Consider the following 17353-nt stretch of genomic DNA (forward strand, 5'->3'; position numbering starts at 1 on the left):
GGTTCTGACCGCCTGACGTAACCGAACATTTAAATGTCCCAAAGTTTTCTTGTCCGATTTTGTTGATGATCAGTGCTCCGTCGGACAGCGACAGTTTGTCTTTCCAGGGCTGTTCTGAAGGGTCGAACACACGGGATTATCACAATCCTAGAAAAACTCAGAACCTTAACGACGTCCACAGTACGTCATGACGTGCAGCGGTTACCTGGTTCGAAATTCTGCCCCCCCAGGTGATTCCACCAGGCGATTGCTTTGGGATTAGAATGAAACATCCAGCTCACGTACTTTGGTTTTCCCCCAGGTTCTACCCCAGGTTGAAGAACAACGGTGTCTCCTTCACGAGCGTAAACCACGCGCTCGGCTCCTGAGAGAGTGAGAACCAGGTTAGTGGTTTACAAGAACTATAAAAGCATTAGTAAGTTAGTAACTAAGACGTCTTACCTCTGACCGACGTCGACAACGAGCAGACCATAAAGACAGAGAGAAGAAAAGTCGCCATGTTTGACTGAAAAAAGAAGACGACGACGACAGTAATGTTAATAATAACAAATAAATGAATCAATAATAATAATGATAAGTCTGTGTAAACACTTCTGATTTCTGAAAAAACTGACATTAAAATAAAATATATAACACGTAATATCATTTGTCAGGAGCCCCCGGTGGCAGACTGATCAATTATCACCAACTACAAAAAAACTCCAGTTCAAAATTATATTCGTAAAATATAAAAGTGAAATATTACATTTCAAACACTATAAAAATCGTTGAATTTCTACAAAAACAAAAACAAACATAAACAACAGGATTATGTCCTGCTGTGACACTCAGTTTTGATGTGACATCGTTGTTCGTTAGCGTTAGTCTTCGTTCCATTCTTATCCACGTAACATGATCGATTTCAAAAATACCGTCGCTCCCGTTGTCACCGATCCTCGTCTCGTTTTGCTCCGTCCTTTGTTTTTTATGAACTGTAATAAATGTACTTTATTTTTCAGAATATTGTTGAGTTTCAACTGTTGTTAAAAAAACAGTTTTTTTTAAATGAACCTAAACACATCACGGTGTCATCTGCATAGTGTTAAATGTTGAACCATGTTTTTAAAAACAAACTTTTTTTTGTTTAAATAAATCATATTGTTTTTATTTTAAATGATAAAAACCTTTTTTTCAGCATTAACAAAAACCTGATTTGGCAGATTTTTAAAACCTTTACGTCGATTAAGTATATGCACTGATTTAAAAAAAAAAAAAAAAGGCCAAACTCTGATCGTACAGAACAAGAATTAAATAATTCTGTTACGCAAAACACACTTTAACTAACAAATATTTATGAATAAATTCTGAATAATTAAGAGATAAAATAAAAATATAAATAATATAAAGCATGCAGTACTACTACTTCAGGAGTACATGCTTTTCCTCAGGTCTAGTACCGTTTATCAGATTGACTTCGTTAGATGTTACTTTTTATAAATTAGAAAATTCTGTAGTATTTTTTAAATATTTGTAATTCCTCATTTTTTCGTAATATTAGTATAAATACGTTTCTTTTTTTCCATCTAACACTACCTATAAAGAAGTTTCCAGAACTATACTGAATGCATCTTAACAGCTTGGCAGTACTTGGTAGTATATTTATGTATTATATTACAGATATGTCTGGGTTCAATACTTAAAACATAAATTATATTTTGTATCCTTGATATATATCAGTATATATTTTTTAAATATTTATGTTTACATTTTTTAAAATTCTTGTTTCAAAACAAGAACCAGTAAATCTGGGCCGTACAAACACTTTTATATTTACCGACACACGTCGTGTCTTTGAGGCTGTTTTCCTCCTCAGTAAATAGTTTTGATGTCAACAGTATAAACGGCGCCGCCTGCCTGTCAACACATCAGAGTCGATCAAATATTTATTTCTTTCAGTTCATCTTTTAAAGTCAATCTTTTTTATTCTGCAAATTATTTAAGAAGTTCTTTGAGAAGGAATTTGAACCTGCAGTAAACCGTGGTTGTGGAGTCAAAGTCGTCGACAGGAAGTTGGCGGTGGTCTGTGGTGGTCTCAGACTGGAGGAGATAAAAGACGAGGAGCTGAGAGTAGGCGGCCTGTGGTGGGCTTTGGATGAAAGGAACCGGAGGAAGAGGCACGGAGCCGACGCTGAGCTGTGGTGGGCCCTGATTTAGTCAAGGTGAAGGTTCCTATCCCGGTCTCACCCCCCCCCCCCTCCCACGCCCTCTCTTCCTCCCCTGTTCCACGAAAGACGGATCTCTCCTCGCATGAAAGTGTGAAGAAAAGCGACCACAGCGGCAGCAGCAGCAGGGACTGTGGTTGAAGCTCTTCTCCCTTTTCTCCCCCTGCCTCCCTCTCCACCTCCCCCTCCCTCTCCCCCCTCCCTCATCTCCGTCTCTTCCCTCATGAAGACTGTGAGCCAGGATTGAAAGAAAGAAATCTTTGTGACGACGTTTCCTTCTGCTCTGACTGTGATTCACATCAAAAAAAGAGATGACAAAAAAGAAGAAGAAGTGAAAGAATTCTGTAGAAAATTTCATTTTCATTTGGTCCAAGACCTCGACAAGACTCAAGATTCAAGACTCAAGATTCAAGACTCAAGATTCAAGACTCAAGATTCAAGACTCAAGATTCAAGACTCAAGACTCAATGTTTAAACATACAGTGTAAATGTAAACACTGGACGGACCAAGAGTTGAGTTGTAATTTGGAGTAAAATAATTTAATTATTTTAATAAATGACCTTCTAATAAACATGTATTGTTTCTTAAAGATTGATTCATTACATGGTTTGAACAAACTGTTATTAATTAATTAATTAATTATCGTCTTTATTGTCATTGTAACACAGGGATACAACAAAACTGAGCCTCAGATTTGAACCCAAACAAGAACATATTTATATTATATATTTATACAGACTTATATTTACGTATTTATATTTTCTGACTTCAACTTTTTTATGTCCGGGAAATAGTTAATTTATATTTTATAAAACTACAATTAAAATTGAGTTTTTGTTTGTAAAATTCCTTTAAAATAATAATTGTAAAATAAAAGATCATTGTATACATACATATATGCATAAACATATATGTATGTATATACATACATATATGTATATACATATATGTATGTCAGTCTCTCATGTATATGTGAGACTGACTGCAGTCTGGACTGGAGCAGCTCTCATGTATATGTGAGACTGACTGCAAAGACAGCAAAGACAGAAGATATGAGTGAGGAATGAAGGTGAAGATGAAGATGAAGATGAAGATGAAGATGGAGGAGGAGGAGGAATGATTGAATCCCAGGTGGATTGTTCTAGAAGAAGACGTTTTCTGGTTCTGCCTTCTAAACTGAACTGATGAATCGTCGATATTCCACACAGCGGCAGTGAACCTGAACGCATCGTGACAACAGACGTCTGTGATTCAGCACAGACAGACGACACATTCAGACTGAAGGAAATCGGGTTCAGAACAAAACTGTAAGTTGGTCCATCACTGGTACCAACACACTGACTGACTGTAGAAGGACTTAATGGATTTATAAAAATATTTTTTTTATTTAGTCTTATTATTATATTTATAAACTGCTGTCGATGGATTTCAAGGAATAACAGTCGAAATTTATGTCTAAGAAATAAATATTTAAAAAAAAACCTGTATTAGAAATAAAATAATTTAATATGAAGAAAAAAGGTTAAACTAATAATAAATAAAATTAGAATACATACAGCAGTGAAATATCCTTCTGTCGTTCTGATGAAGGACCTTCAGTCCTCCGACCTCCGACCTTCTGTCGTCCGTCCTCAGAGAAGTAACGTTGACTATTTATCGAACAGCAACTTCTTTAAAAGCCGTTGCCCCTCCCTCACCTCTGATTGGTCTAGAACAAAAAAAACAGAAGTGTTGATTAAAGACATTGTCAGAATACTGACCACTGATTGGCTGCTGCTGCAGAGGAAAATCAAATCTGACAAACTAAAGAAACATATTTTTATCCAGATCATCTGAGTGGGATTTAAAAAAAAAAAATTTAATATAATTATTTTTTGCTGCTCTTTAATTAATCAACATGACACAATTAACATCAACATTTTTTTAAGAACTTTATTTTTTTATTTTTAATCAATAAACAGTAAAACGTGGTCGGACTTTTTTCGACCTCCAGCCTGTGTTTTATCCACCGTCGATCTGTTCATGTTTCACTAAGACACGGAGAAACGTCAACAAAACGATCCGTCTACAGACCGAACTGAAGGGACGAACGTTTACCACGAAATGACGAAGTAAATGAAAGAAAACAGAAGTCAAAAAATTTAATTTGTAAATAATAATAATAATAATAAACATTATTTATAAAATACATATAATACTGTATAAAAACCAACTCCGTAAAGTTTGTTAATAATCACCACTTCACTGACTTTAAATTATCATCGGGTTTTTTTTGTTTTTTTCTACCGCAAATGTTTTAGTTTGACTGCGATTTGTTTATCATTAAAAATGTAAAAAAAAAAAATTGGAAATTTTTTTTGAAATTTTTATGTAAAATGTATTTTGTTTTGACATATACACAAATATATAAAAATATATTTACGTCGTCTTGATAAACTACGGCTCAACAAACTTCGGCGTCTAATAATACGTATCAGTGCGTTAAAATTTACACCAGTTTATTGTGCGGTATTGTAAAAAAGAAATTCTTCTCTGTTTTTAAAACATTTAACTTTTTCTGATCTGTGATGATTAAGAAATTAAGACATTAAAACTTTTTAAAAATAAAAAACAAATCGGGCACAGTTTTAAATTCCATCTCGTTCTGACTGTGATGTTTCCCCGACGTCAATCTGAGGCCGGGATCGAACCTCTGACCATGCTGTTAAAACACTTCTGCTCCGTGCAGAACAAAGAACTAAACTGTAAATAAAGTAGAAAAAAATACATTTCATAATAATTACTGCACAGTGAACGAGGCCGACGCGGTGGACGAGCGGTCGGTGCTGTTGCCCTACGGTGAGAAGGTCTGTGCTTCGATCCCCGCTGTAAAGTGACGTTCTCTCTGAACCAGGATTGTTTTTCAAATCTGACAGAATTAAAAACGTAGATTCATTCACACTGAACTGAACATCGGTGTGAATGGGAGTGTGAATGGACGTACAGAGACTGGAGTGGACGGATGATGTAACATGGTTAGTTGGAATCAAACTAGGTTAGGTTTAGTTAGGTTAGTTTGGTTGATTGACAGACAGGAACCGTATTAACCTTTAACCCTTAAACACTCACAGTTTCACAACGTTTGAACAACAACAGGTTTGAACTGAACCACTTTAAAAAAACCAGAACAAAGACCTGGAAATTGATTCACTTTAGTCCTGAGACCAGGACCAGGACCAGGACCAGGACCAGGACCAGGACCAGGACCAGGACTTAGACCTTAAAACAGCAGCAGAGTTTCTCTTGTGTGGTCGTTAGTTAGCGCTGTGCTAACAGCTAACTGCTAACAGCTAACTGCTGCAGCGAGTCGACGGTAGAGACTCAGTCACAGCGGTTTGGAGACGTCGACCACAACAAGGACAAAACAAACTCCTGTCATGAGTCTCTGTGAGGTTTCTCTGCCGCCTCCCCCGGCTCCTCCCCCACCAACACTTCACACCTGCTACCGTTCTTACCGCTCGGAGCTCCACTGCAGCCGCGCGGTGTTCGCTCTGCTCTCACCCATGGTTTCACTGACACTGAAACCGATCAGAGATGATTGTTTTTCCCACTCACTGCAGTTTAGGTGGAAAACACCTGAAAGTGAGGAATCCCTCAGCCATTAGTCACACACACAGACACACACACGCAAACACAGGTGTGTGTTTTCGTGACACTGACAGATGTGGGCCACAGACCAGTAGGAAAGATGATTCACTCCATTTCTTTGTACTTGAAGGCCTCACACCCTACAGAGGGGAACCCTCACCCTCTCACTCCCTCACTCCCTCACCCTCTGGCATCTTCATCCTCACGTTTGACACGACTTCAGTCAGTTAAAACAACACAAGGTAAAAAATAAATTAAAAAAAAGAAGAAGAAAAACGATAAAAAGAAAACAATAAAGAATGAGAAGCACAAAAAGATAAGGAACTCTGAGTCTGGACCTGTTCTGTTGAGGTTTTTCACATCAAGTCAATCTAATGTTCATTTTACATCTGTCTTCATTTCCCTCCGTCTCATATATTTTTATATTTATTTTGAGGGAGTTAATCCTAATTTTAATGTCAAAACTGAAAAGTCTAAGAGACTAAATCTGCTTTTTTTTATTTGTTCTGGACTTGACTTAAATAAACAGTTCCAGAACCGTTAGAAAATTTAAAATTCATTTTAATAAATTAGTTTCAACTTGGATTTTTGAATGTTGAATGTTTGTTTGTTTTTAATTGTACAAACGTCAGAGAGAAGCTGAGACCAACGACAAACTCTGGTTCGAGTGAAAACGGTTGAAGTTCGACTGAATCAAAACAACAAACTCAGAAATCACTGGAAGAGTTCAGATTTTCTCTGGTTCAGTTTCAATGAGCAGGAAATGAAGTCAAGAGTCGACGTCGGACCAATCAGAACTCTCTAAAACACATTATGTTGTTTTCTCTGTGTTGACCGTCCGTTCGAGGTCAAAGTTCAGGTCACGTCGTCGTTCGACCTGATTTAAAAAACACGACGCTTCAACGGACGGTAGAAAATGAACGGAGGTTTGTTTTTAGGGTCAAAGTTGAGAGTGAAAAGTCAGTGAAAAGTCAGTGAAAAGTCAGTGACGAGCAGAAACTAAATCCACGGTGACGCAGGTCAACGACTGCGACTGGGACTGGGGGGGGCGGGTCACTGTGGGGTCACAGGGCAGTTTGACTATTTACCCCATCAATTTAAGTACCTGGTTGTTGTACCGTAAGGTAACACAATACTGCGTAGTGTACACGCAGTACTTTGATGCTGTTTTTCATTTTTTGGACAGTAAAATCGGGGGGCGTGGTCCAGGCAGGTGGCGGTGAAGACTGACGTCTCTGTGTGTGAGCGTTGGCAGAGAGAATATTTAAAATGTCAGTGGAAAAGATGGTGAAACGAGAGGACGTGGAGTCGGCGACTGTTGCATCATGGAACTTCGTTGATGCCGTTTTAAAAACTTGTCTGTTGTGAAACAGAAAATGTTTTTGTTTCTTCTGACATTTCTCCCACTCAGAGCTTCGACTCCATCTGAACTGAGCTCTGACCAGGGAGGAAAAAAGAAAGAAAACATGGCCTGAAGAAAAGTCCAAATCAAGAAAAAAAAACAACTGATCAAGTCAAATGTAAAAATATTCAAATCTACTGTCGGCGTTTAAAGGTTTATTACAAACAGTTGGTCTTCAACCGTGAACAACGATTAAAAGTCGTTTACATTTAAAAAAAAGAAAAAACGACTTTTAACTTTTACTGACTTGAAACCAGTGAAACCTTCGCGGACGCCGCTCTGTTGATCATGTGACGGGAGTTTACAGAGAGGAAGTCGAGGGTTCGAATTGAGGGACCATCAAACAACAGCTGTCTGAACCCCGGGGGGCGGGGCTGGGGGGGGCAGACGGGGGGTTTGCACCTGTGTCCTGTGTGTGTGTTAATGATGAGAGTGTGTCGACGTCTGTCGTCCTGTTATTTACACTGACGTATGTTTTTGTCTTTCTTGCAGCTGTCGACGCTCAGACGCTGCATTCACTGTAATTGGACAAACGAACGTTGAGTTTTTAATTCTGTTTTTTATTGATTTCAACACTGACTGAGTGGAATATTTATGTGGAAAAACAAGGACACACAGCTTTCACTTTCACTCTGGATGACTGTGTCTGTGTGTGTGTGTGTGTGTGTGTGTGAGAGCAGTGAGTAATAGCCATGAAGAGGGAATCCTATGTTCTCATATTGAATTTCCCCAGAACTGCAGGTATTTACACAAAATACTTCTTCACGGGAAAATACTCTCAGGCTAAAAAACAACATTTTAAAAAAGTCAGTGGTTTAGAAAGAACTGGTTCCACTGGTTCCACTGGTTCCACTGGTTCTACCAGAGCCCGTCCAGATGAACAGTCAGGACACCATGAAGAGACAGTTGGACATTTTTATGTCCGTATTAATAATCCCATCATTTGGAACGACGTTTCATCACAGTCAACGGTGATTAACTGTGATTAATCCACAGCCACTGATTAATCAGAGTGTTTAAGGCTTTAAGTTTTATAGATGGACTGCCGTGACCTCTGCCGTGACCTCTGCCGTGACCTCTCAGACACAGTGTCAATCATCGATCATCAATCGATCGTCGCCTAAATCCAGTCATTTTTTTTCTCCGGACAGAAGAAAAACATCGTCTTCATCTCAACAACATCCAAGAAAATAAACCAAAATAAAAGTCTTTAACTTTTCCACATTTATGTTTGTCGCCAACAGCAACAACAGCAACAACAGCAACAACAGCAACAACGACGCCGCAGCGACAACGACCTGTTCGCCGTCCGTAAACCTGGACACGAGCGCTCCCGGCAGAGTTTCTGAGAACGTAAAGATTTTACTGAAACGTTTACGTTCTCGTAAAAACAGAGAAAAATATTAGAAACTTCAGGTTTTTACTCCAGGTCAGAAACACGTCGAGGACTCGTAGTAGTACTGCAGTACATCCAGACCAAAAACAGAGACTGGTTCCTCTCACAGTAACAGTTCATTAGATTGACTGGTAACGAGGATCAAACTGGTTCACGATGTTCACGAATTATTGAACCAGGAAAACTACAAACTACTGCAGTACTGCAGTACTGTGGTACTGTAATCTGCTGCCGGACTTTTGAATTATTTTTAAAAAACTTTGAGGCCTTATTGCAGGCGTGTCTGTTTGAGGGACAGTCAAAATGTTCTCAGACAGACGGGGTTATTTCTGTGTCTGTAGTTTTTATCGTTTGTTTTATGAAAATATTTGACGTCAGAAAAAAACGACACGTTTTGGACCAAACTTAAATTGAAACCAGTTAAAAATGATTAAAGTTTTTACTACAAATTTTCTTTTTAATTCTAACCAGACAGAGGAGGCGGGGGGGCTGGTGTCAAAGGTCAACCTGCAGAATTCTCTACTGACAACAGCGTTCAGTCGGTGCTGAGAAAATCAACTGCAATCAAAGCAAAGAATTAAGAAGTACTGTCTGTGTGTATTTGTACGTACTGTGTATTTACATGAGCGGTCGAGTCGAGTCGAGGATTCACCGCCGGAATTAAATTAAATATGTGTGTGTGTGTGAGTGTGTGTGTGTGTGTGTGTGAGTTGTCCGTTTTCTTTCCAGAAAAAAAACAAAAACAAACAAAAAAAAACCACATTTCTTATCATTCTGTTTGGATCTGAATTTTTTTTTCTTAAGTCGTTACAGTCGTGATCTGTCAGTCGCCTGTAACTACAACTGGACGCTGTTGTTGTACCGCAGTTCACAACTGTTACAAGAGGTTTCTCTGCTGTCTACAAACCAAACATTGTTTATTTATATTTATATATTTATATATGTATATACATATATACAGTATATATACACATATATGCATGTATACATACATATATGTGTATATATACTGTATATATGTATATATGTACGTATATACACATATATACGTACATATATACACATATATGTATATTTATATATGTGTGTACATACACATATAAAAATATATGTGTATATATACTGTATATATGTATATATGTACGTACATATATACATATATACACACACATATATGTACATATATGTGTGTGTATATATGTATATATACATACATATATGTATATATACATATATGTATGTATATATACATACATATATGTGTATATATACTGTATATATGTATATACATATATACACACACATATATGTACATATATGTGTGTGTATATATGTATATACATATATAAATATATGTAAGCATATTCGCGCCAACATGGACGTGGCGACGAGTCCAGGCAGTGTTGTTATCTCTTCACCACAGTGACATTAAAAACCACTGAACGTGTCGTGTCTACTTCAGGAACCCGATCCTTCAATCGTCTCGTTAACGTTGATAATTTGGTGCCGAGTTCAAAACCCTGAGTTTCTACGGTTCGGTCTGTTTCTATAACGGGGTCGACACAGAGACCAGAGGAACACGAAGCTCCACAGACTCAGACCAACATGATCTGTCAGAACCTCATGAAGAACCTCATGAAGAACCTCACGAAGAACCTCATGAAGAACCTCATCATACTGGAGGAGACCAGGACACACGTCTCCGTCTCAGGGCCGTTACTGTATAAAAGGTTCGTGACCGTGGCAGGTCCAACAACCAATCCCAGCTTCTGGTACATTCTGATCCTCTTTATAGACACAGACCAACATGGTGTGACAGAACATTTGGATAAAAACCAGATAAACATCTTCATCTATCTTGACCTGTTCTTGACCTGTGTCTGTCTCCTGTCTCTCCTGTTATTGTTGGCCCTGACATATTAATTCACCATATTTCTCCACCACAATGATCTAACGATGATGATGTCACTGAGCGCTGGTCAACTGGAAAATACATCAATTTAAATAAATTAAATAAATTCAATTAAATAAAGAACTAACATCTGGGCCTCGGCCGTGAACGGCGTTGATCAACACCAGGGTCAGGGAACAAGAATCGGTCAGAGTCCTGAGAAAACCTGTTCTAACAGTACTACAGTACTACAGTACTACAGTACTACAACAACAACAACACTTAGTAGAAAGTACTGCATTCACAGTATTTATCAGAGTACTCACAGGTGGTGTGTTCAGGGCAGCGAGCTGTTGATTTCTGACATTTCTTCAGGCATGTGAAGTAGAGCTCTCTCTCTCTCTCTCTCTCTCTCTCTCTCTCTCTCACACACACACACACACACACACTCACACACTCAGACAGGAAACGATCCCAACATCACAGTTTTGCGCTGACTTACGTTTGTTTGAAAATGCAAATGTCTTTATAACAACAACATTACTTCATTACAAACATTCTCATTATTTAGATTTTTTAACCGCAAATATATATTCATACATATATATATATAATATATATATTATTTATATATGGTATATAAATAGTATATATATGTATATTTAAATAAATATATAAATATACATATATACACAGAGCAATATGTGTTTAAAATACATATACACATAAGTACATATATAAATAAATATACCCATACCTATATATATATATATATACATATATGAGTACCTATATAAATAAATAGACCACAGACCGTGGGGACGACAGTCAGACGGTCCACAGACGTACGTACACAGCGTACGTACACAGACGTCTGACAGCAGCGGCGGTGGTTGTTGTTGGTTGTTCAGGGACACAGGTGCGGACCAGGTCTGATGTAGACCACTGACATTAACACCTGCAGCTCTGCACCAGTTGTGGAGGATTTGAACAGCAGTGCATTCGATCGACACACAAACATCACAAACATCAACGAGAAGAAGCTACAAAAGTCAAGAACAGAAATGAGTCAAGAATGAGTTTTTTTAATGACTTTATTTTCTGGTTTATTGACAGACAAATAAAAAAAAAAAACCATGAACACAGGAGGCCAGTGGAGTCTGAAGCTAACTCGAGCTAAATGCTAGTTACAGGCAGCGGCTAATTACACAGAGCTAACAGACCGTGAGCATAAACGCTGTGATAATATTCTGCACGAAGGTGAAAACAGTTCCATTCACTGTTGGGTGAAGCAGCTCGGCGCCGACACTTGGGTCAGAAGATCGTCCACATTCAGGTCACAGCGCCGCCCTCCTGGTTCTTCTCTGTCCGCTCGTGCGTCACTGCACCAGCAGTGGCTTCAGGGGGGGCGCCAAGGGCTTGGGCTTCTGACCGCCCTGCTTCAGTCTGGCTGCAGATGGAGGACTGTGGTGACGAGAACAGAACGGTGACAAAAACACGCAGGTCAAAGGTCAAAGGATTCTTCTCGTCTTTGAAAAGTTCAAACAAAGAACAAAGGAACATTTACCAGTTACACTGGCAGTACTGCCGGGGCCGGTGTGGGGGGGGGGCGCCCTTTATCCTGTGTAATTTTTTCTATTGTTGAAGAAAAGAAAATGAAGACAGAAAAAACACACGTGTGTTTGTGAATGTGTCAAACTTCAGGTTCGTGGGCTGGATCTGGCCCGTCAGGTCATTTAAGGAGGCCTGTAAGAGCCTAAAGTGTTAATAAAAATCAATACACTGACGGAGAATATTGATACGGTATCAGGAAATGAAATACTGGGATTTTTTTTTCAGAAAATCAATATTTTAATTTTAACCTCGTTATGAAATACTGGGATTTTTTTTTCAGAATATCGATATTTTAATTTTAACCTCGTAACAGATGTGACTTTTCCTCCAGAAACAGTTTAGGAAAATACGCTACACGATGTCCAAGAACAACGCAAATGTGAACTTTGACCTCTGACCTTTACCTTCCTCCTTCTGTTCCTCCTTATCAACACGCTGATGCAGACCAGCATGAGAAGCACCAGGAAGCTCCCAGCTCCTATGGCGACCCACAGCCACCAGTGGAACTGAGCAGGACCGGGCTGTGGCTCAGTGGATCCTGGTGGAGGACAGGACTGCGTCACTGGCAGAGAGAAAATCAAATTTAAATGAACACAACACTTCGCCGTTAATATATATCAGAGAGTACAAACACAGTACACACAGTTGTTGCATGGAGTCTTCGTCTGGACCTTCGGACCTCCTGGGGGCGCTAATGTGGTTGTGATGTGGGCTGAAAACAAAAACAAGAAACTCAGCCACTTCTTCTCCGGGTCCACAGAAATCAAACACCCGACACAACTGTTGAACTGCACCTTTAACTCTGACGTGGAGACTGCTGTTGTACGTCCGACCCTCATACAGGAAACTGCAAACCCAGACCCCCGAGTCTGACGCCGTGACGGGGTACAGATGGGCCGGACCCTTGGCTGGATGTGGAACCCCGTCTGGTCTGATCCACTGCACAGTGGGCTTTGGGCTCAAAGGTTTGCCCGTGTTCACAACACACTGGAGTGTGGCTTTGGAGCCAGAGTGGAGCTCAGGTGGGCTGGACCCGACTGACGGAGGAGGAGACCAATCAGAACGAGTGACTACAGAAACAAGCAGCCATTCACACCAGATCACGATTAGCCTAGCGCTGCAGGTCTGTGGACCGTGGGGGTCAACAGGGTTAGCTCCGAGCTAGCTCAGAAGCTAACCAGGATTAATTAGAAATGAAACAGAAAACCAGAGGTAAAAAAAGCAGGAAGTTCAAATCAGTGAGTCGTAAACAGAGGTGGTTCGACAGCTGAACACGTGCAGCCACACACAGGTACACAGCTCTACTGCAGTACTGCCGTTACTTCATTCTCCTACAACATTTCCAGAGCAGACCTGAGACCACGAGGAGCTTGAACTCTTTAGTTTTGCCGTCTGCGATGCAGGTGAACGTTCCGGTATCTTGCGCCATCACTGAAGGGATCTCCAGCCTGTCCAGCACGCACTTTGACCTTCCCAAAATGGCAGCTGGGCCTGGTGTAGAGAGCACACGCTGAGGCAGTAGGAAAACGACGGGCCGCACGGACCTAGTACTGCTGTGTACTTTTGGGAGTACCTTTGCGAGGGAGGTTGCGGTTGTTCAAACTCTGAATCAGCTGATCGTTGTGTTTCCAGGCCAGATTGGTGAAGGTGCCGACCCTGCACTCAAGGACGACGCGCTCCTGAGAATTGGACACGATCACTTCCACCGCAGCAAACACAGCAGACGGCACTGGAGACGCAGACAGGAAACACTCAGGTTTACAGTCAGAAATACACATGGAACATCACAGAGTACGAAGACGAGTAACAGATGTGACTTTTCCTCCAGAAACAGTTTAGGAAAATACGCTACACGATGTCCAAGAACAACGCAAATGTGAACTTTGACCTCTGACCTTTACCTTCCTCCTTCTGTTCCTCCTTATCAACACGCTGATGCAGACCAGCATGAGAAGCACCAGGAAGCTCCCAGCTCCTATGGCGACCCACAGCCACCAGTGGAACTGAGCAGGACCGGGCTGTGGCTCAGTGGATCCTGGTGGAGGACAGGACTGCGTCACTGGCAGAGAGAAAATCAAATTTAAATGAACACAACACTTCGCCGTTAATATATATCAGAGAGTACAAACACAGTACACACAGTTGTTGCATGGAGTCTTCGTCTGGACCTTCGGACCTCCTGGGGGCGCTAATGTGGTTGTGATGTGGGCTGAAAACAAAAACAAGAAACTCAGCCACTTCTTCTCCGGGTCCACAGAAATCAAACACCCGACACAACTGTTGAACTGCACCTTTAACTCTGACGTGGAGACTGCTGTTGTACGTCCGACCCTCATACAGGAAACTGCAAACCCAGACCCCCGAGTCTGACGCCGTGACGGGGTACAGATGGGCCGGACCCTTGGCTGGATGTGGAACCCCGTCTGGTCTGATCCACTGCACAGTGGGCTTTGGGCTCAAAGGTTTGCCCGTGTTCACAACACACTGGAGTGTGGCTTTGGAGCCAGAGTGGAGCTCAGGTGGGCTGGACCCGACTGACGGAGGAGGAGACCAATCAGAACGAGTGACTACAGAAACAAGCAGCCATTCACACCAGATCACGATTAGCCTAGCGCTGCAGGTCTGTGGACCGTGGGGGTCAACAGGGTTAGCTCCGAGCTAGCTCAGAAGCTAACCAGGATTAATTAGAAATGAAACAGAAAACCAGAGGTAAAAAAAGCAGGAAGTTCAAATCAGTGAGTCGTAAACAGAGGTGGTTCGACAGCTGAACACGTGCAGCCACACACAGGTACACAGCTCTACTGCAGTACTGCCGTTACTTCATTCTCCTACAACATTTCCAGAGCAGACCTGAGACCACGAGGAGCTTGAACTCTTTAGTTTTGCCGTCTGCGATGCAGGTGAACGTTCCGGTATCTTGCGCCATCACTGAAGGGATCTCCAGCCTGTCCAGCACGCACTTTGACCTTCCCAAAATGGCAGCTGGGCCTGGTGTAGAGAGCACACGCTGAGGCAGTAGGAAAACGACGGGCCGCACGGACCTAGTACTGCTGTGTACTTTTGGGAGTACCTTTGCGAGGGAGGTTGCGGTTGTTCAAACTCTGAATCAGCTGATCGTTGTGTTTCCAGGCCAGATTGGTGAAGGTGCCGACCCTGCACTCAAGGACGACGCGCTCCTGAGAATTGGACACGATCACTTCCACCGCAGCAAACACAGCAGACGGCACTGGAGACGCAGACAGGAAACACTCAGGTTTACAGTCAGAAATACACATGGAACATCACAGAGTACGAAGACGATCAGAGGAGATCAGGGAACCAGTAGAAAAGTCCGACAGAACAGTTCAGAGAACGACTCACCGAACCAGAGGAACACGAACACCTTCATCCCTGAAGTTGGATCTAAAAACAACAACAACAAAAAATATTAGAATTTGACTCAGGTCTGAAAAAAAAGCCAACTTTGTATTTTTAACTTTTGACTGTAAATGTTAAATTAAATGAAGAACTCATTATTAGATACGAATGGTTCAGGATCTGAAGGCCTGAAACTCAGTGCCAGATTAAAAAAAAAAAACCACGATGTTACTTCCTTCTTCTGTCAATCGTTTTAAAAATGACATCAAACCATAAACAACCCACTAAATATTTGTAACATAAAAGTTACAAATATCTTACATTATTTTCCTCATATAAATAACAGCCTGAAAACGCACGATTACAGTCGATCCATTTTTGTCAATTTTCGTTGTAGAAAAAAACCCCAAAAACAATCGAAACAGTTTTATTAATCCCTCCAGAGGTTCCTTCAGAAAAGTTAAGAAAATTAGAAAGAACTTTACATTCAATTGTTGGTCGGAAAAAAAATCTGAAACATGATTTTTTTTCACTTCAGTTTTTTTTTTGTAACTATAAAAAGTCAAAGGTCATTGAATATTCAATTTTTAATTTGTAAAGTTTTTGTCACAGAAAAAACGACCTTCTCAACATTGAAATGATAGAAATTCAAGAAAATTTCAAAACAATTTTTAAACTGAAACCAAAAATCATATTTACAAACTACTCATTTAAAAAAAAAAAACAAAAACAACCAAAACAAAATTCCCGTAAAAAAGCAGTTCTGAAATTTAAAAATAATAAACTCCTGATCCCACCTTGATTCAGAGGCAGTAGAATTTGTTGTTCTTGAAGTCAGAAATCTTCCGTCATCCTCTCTGGACCTCGCCTCAACACAAGTTTGAACACAAGGATGAAAAAAGTGCAGCAGGCGGAAGAGTGCGCTGCAGCTGGATCGCTGTGGACCAATCAAAACCCACGCTGCTCTTCTGCTCCTTCCTGTAAACTTGGTGTAGGATTTTCTCAGTGTGATGTCACAGGGTTACAGCTGCAACTCAGGCTGTCCTGAAACAACAGCGACAATAACACGGTGTTCACAGCAGCCGTGGACACCGTGAGCGACTGTGACCGTGACGTGGTTCTAACGCCAGGACAAAAGAGGTGAAGAGGAGAAGAAGAAGAAGAAGAAACACAGACGGAGAGGAATGAAGAGGATGACAGAAAGACAAGTCTTTATTTGTCACAGCAGTAATAAAGAAAAGTTTGCAAAATAGAAACAGAATCAAACGGATCGCCCAGAATCACCCTCGTCAAAGCGTCAACAACAAACAAGTCCATTTGGTGTTGGATTTTATTATCTTTAGCTTCAGCTTCAGCACATTTCTGCTCTGTTACTTTTTTAATTCTTCATTTCCTGACACTTCCTTTTTTTTCTTTTTTTTTAACGCAAAGGAAATTGTCATTTTTCTTTTACAGGTACAAGATGAAACGGCACCAGTCTGGTGGCACCGAGCTGTTGAAGTCCAATAAATAAATTGGGCTGAAGTCTTATCTTGATGTGGTGGGGGGGACGTGGGGGGGGGTTCCGGTCAGGTGGTATCAACAATGACAGTAAAGCTAAGCTGATAAAAGCTGAGAGTTTGTGAATTTTTAATAATTGTTTCATCGAGGAAAACCAATCAGCTGAGCTGAGCTGACAGCTGATTGGTTCTTAACTCCTTCAACCAGTCCAGAATTCGCCTTTACGTGGACGAGAAGATGTTGCTGCTACATCACCCGATCTGTACATCTAATCTGGATTATCTGTATACAAGCGACTGAGAGGTTTATTTACACTTGTCGAAGCAGAGGTGAGGAGGAGGAGAAGAGGAGGAGGAGGAGGAGG

At 40.7% G+C, this 17353-nt stretch overlaps 2 protein-coding genes across 7 annotated transcripts in view; both read right to left on the minus strand.

The window, feature by feature from the left end:
- Positions 1-10945, minus strand: part of cd4-1 (CD4-1 molecule) — a 15522-nt gene extending 4577 nt beyond the window's left edge. For 2 of the 4 annotated variants that reach the window (XM_025061308.1, XM_025061305.1), the window contains exons 1-5: positions 10845-10945; positions 3759-3910; positions 442-505; positions 206-364; positions 1-114 (exon numbers count right to left, since the gene is read on the minus strand). The exon at positions 1-114 is cut by the window's left edge and continues 32 nt beyond it. In XM_025061308.1, the coding sequence (XP_024917076.1) occupies positions 1-114; positions 206-364; positions 442-499 (331 nt within the window). In that variant the 5' untranslated portion in view covers positions 500-505; positions 3759-3910; positions 10845-10945. Of the gene's footprint in view, positions 115-205; positions 365-441; positions 506-2005; positions 2274-3758; positions 3911-5696; positions 6135-10844 lie in introns of those variants that run through there. The other 2 variants (XM_025061306.1, XM_025061307.1) reach the window with 2 other exon arrangements.
- A 649-nt stretch (positions 10946-11594) lies between these two features.
- On the minus strand, positions 11595-17304 carry LOC103388024 (uncharacterized). 3 transcript variants are annotated; one of them, XM_008322867.2, is made up of 9 exons: positions 16287-17304; positions 15493-15534; positions 15203-15358; positions 14983-15120; positions 14424-14666; positions 14273-14341; positions 14034-14191; positions 12086-12153; positions 11595-11982 (listed from the first exon to the last, which is right to left on the minus strand). In XM_008322867.2, exons 2-9 carry the CDS (start codon positions 15518-15520, stop codon positions 11898-11900), a joined length of 945 nt encoding a protein of 314 aa, XP_008321089.2. In that variant the 5' UTR covers positions 15521-15534; positions 16287-17304; the 3' UTR covers positions 11595-11897. The 3 variants fall into 3 exon arrangements, with proteins under 3 accessions (XP_008321089.2, XP_024917090.1, XP_016893117.1); XM_025061322.1 differs by lacking the exons at positions 14034-14191; positions 14273-14341; positions 14424-14666; ... (2 more) ...; positions 15493-15534; positions 16287-17304 and adding exons at positions 12537-12694; positions 12776-12844; positions 12927-13169; positions 13486-13623; positions 13706-13923; XM_017037628.2 differs by lacking the exons at positions 14034-14191; positions 14273-14341; positions 14424-14666; ... (2 more) ...; positions 15493-15534; positions 16287-17304 and adding exons at positions 12531-12694; positions 12776-12844; positions 12927-13169; positions 13486-13623; positions 13706-13923.
- Positions 17305-17353: the final 49 nt, after the last annotated feature.

This window comes from Cynoglossus semilaevis, chromosome 13 (assembly GCF_000523025.1).
Source record: "Cynoglossus semilaevis isolate Cse_v1.0 chromosome 13, Cse_v1.0, whole genome shotgun sequence".
Taxonomy (NCBI): Eukaryota; Metazoa; Chordata; class Actinopteri; order Pleuronectiformes; family Cynoglossidae; genus Cynoglossus; species Cynoglossus semilaevis.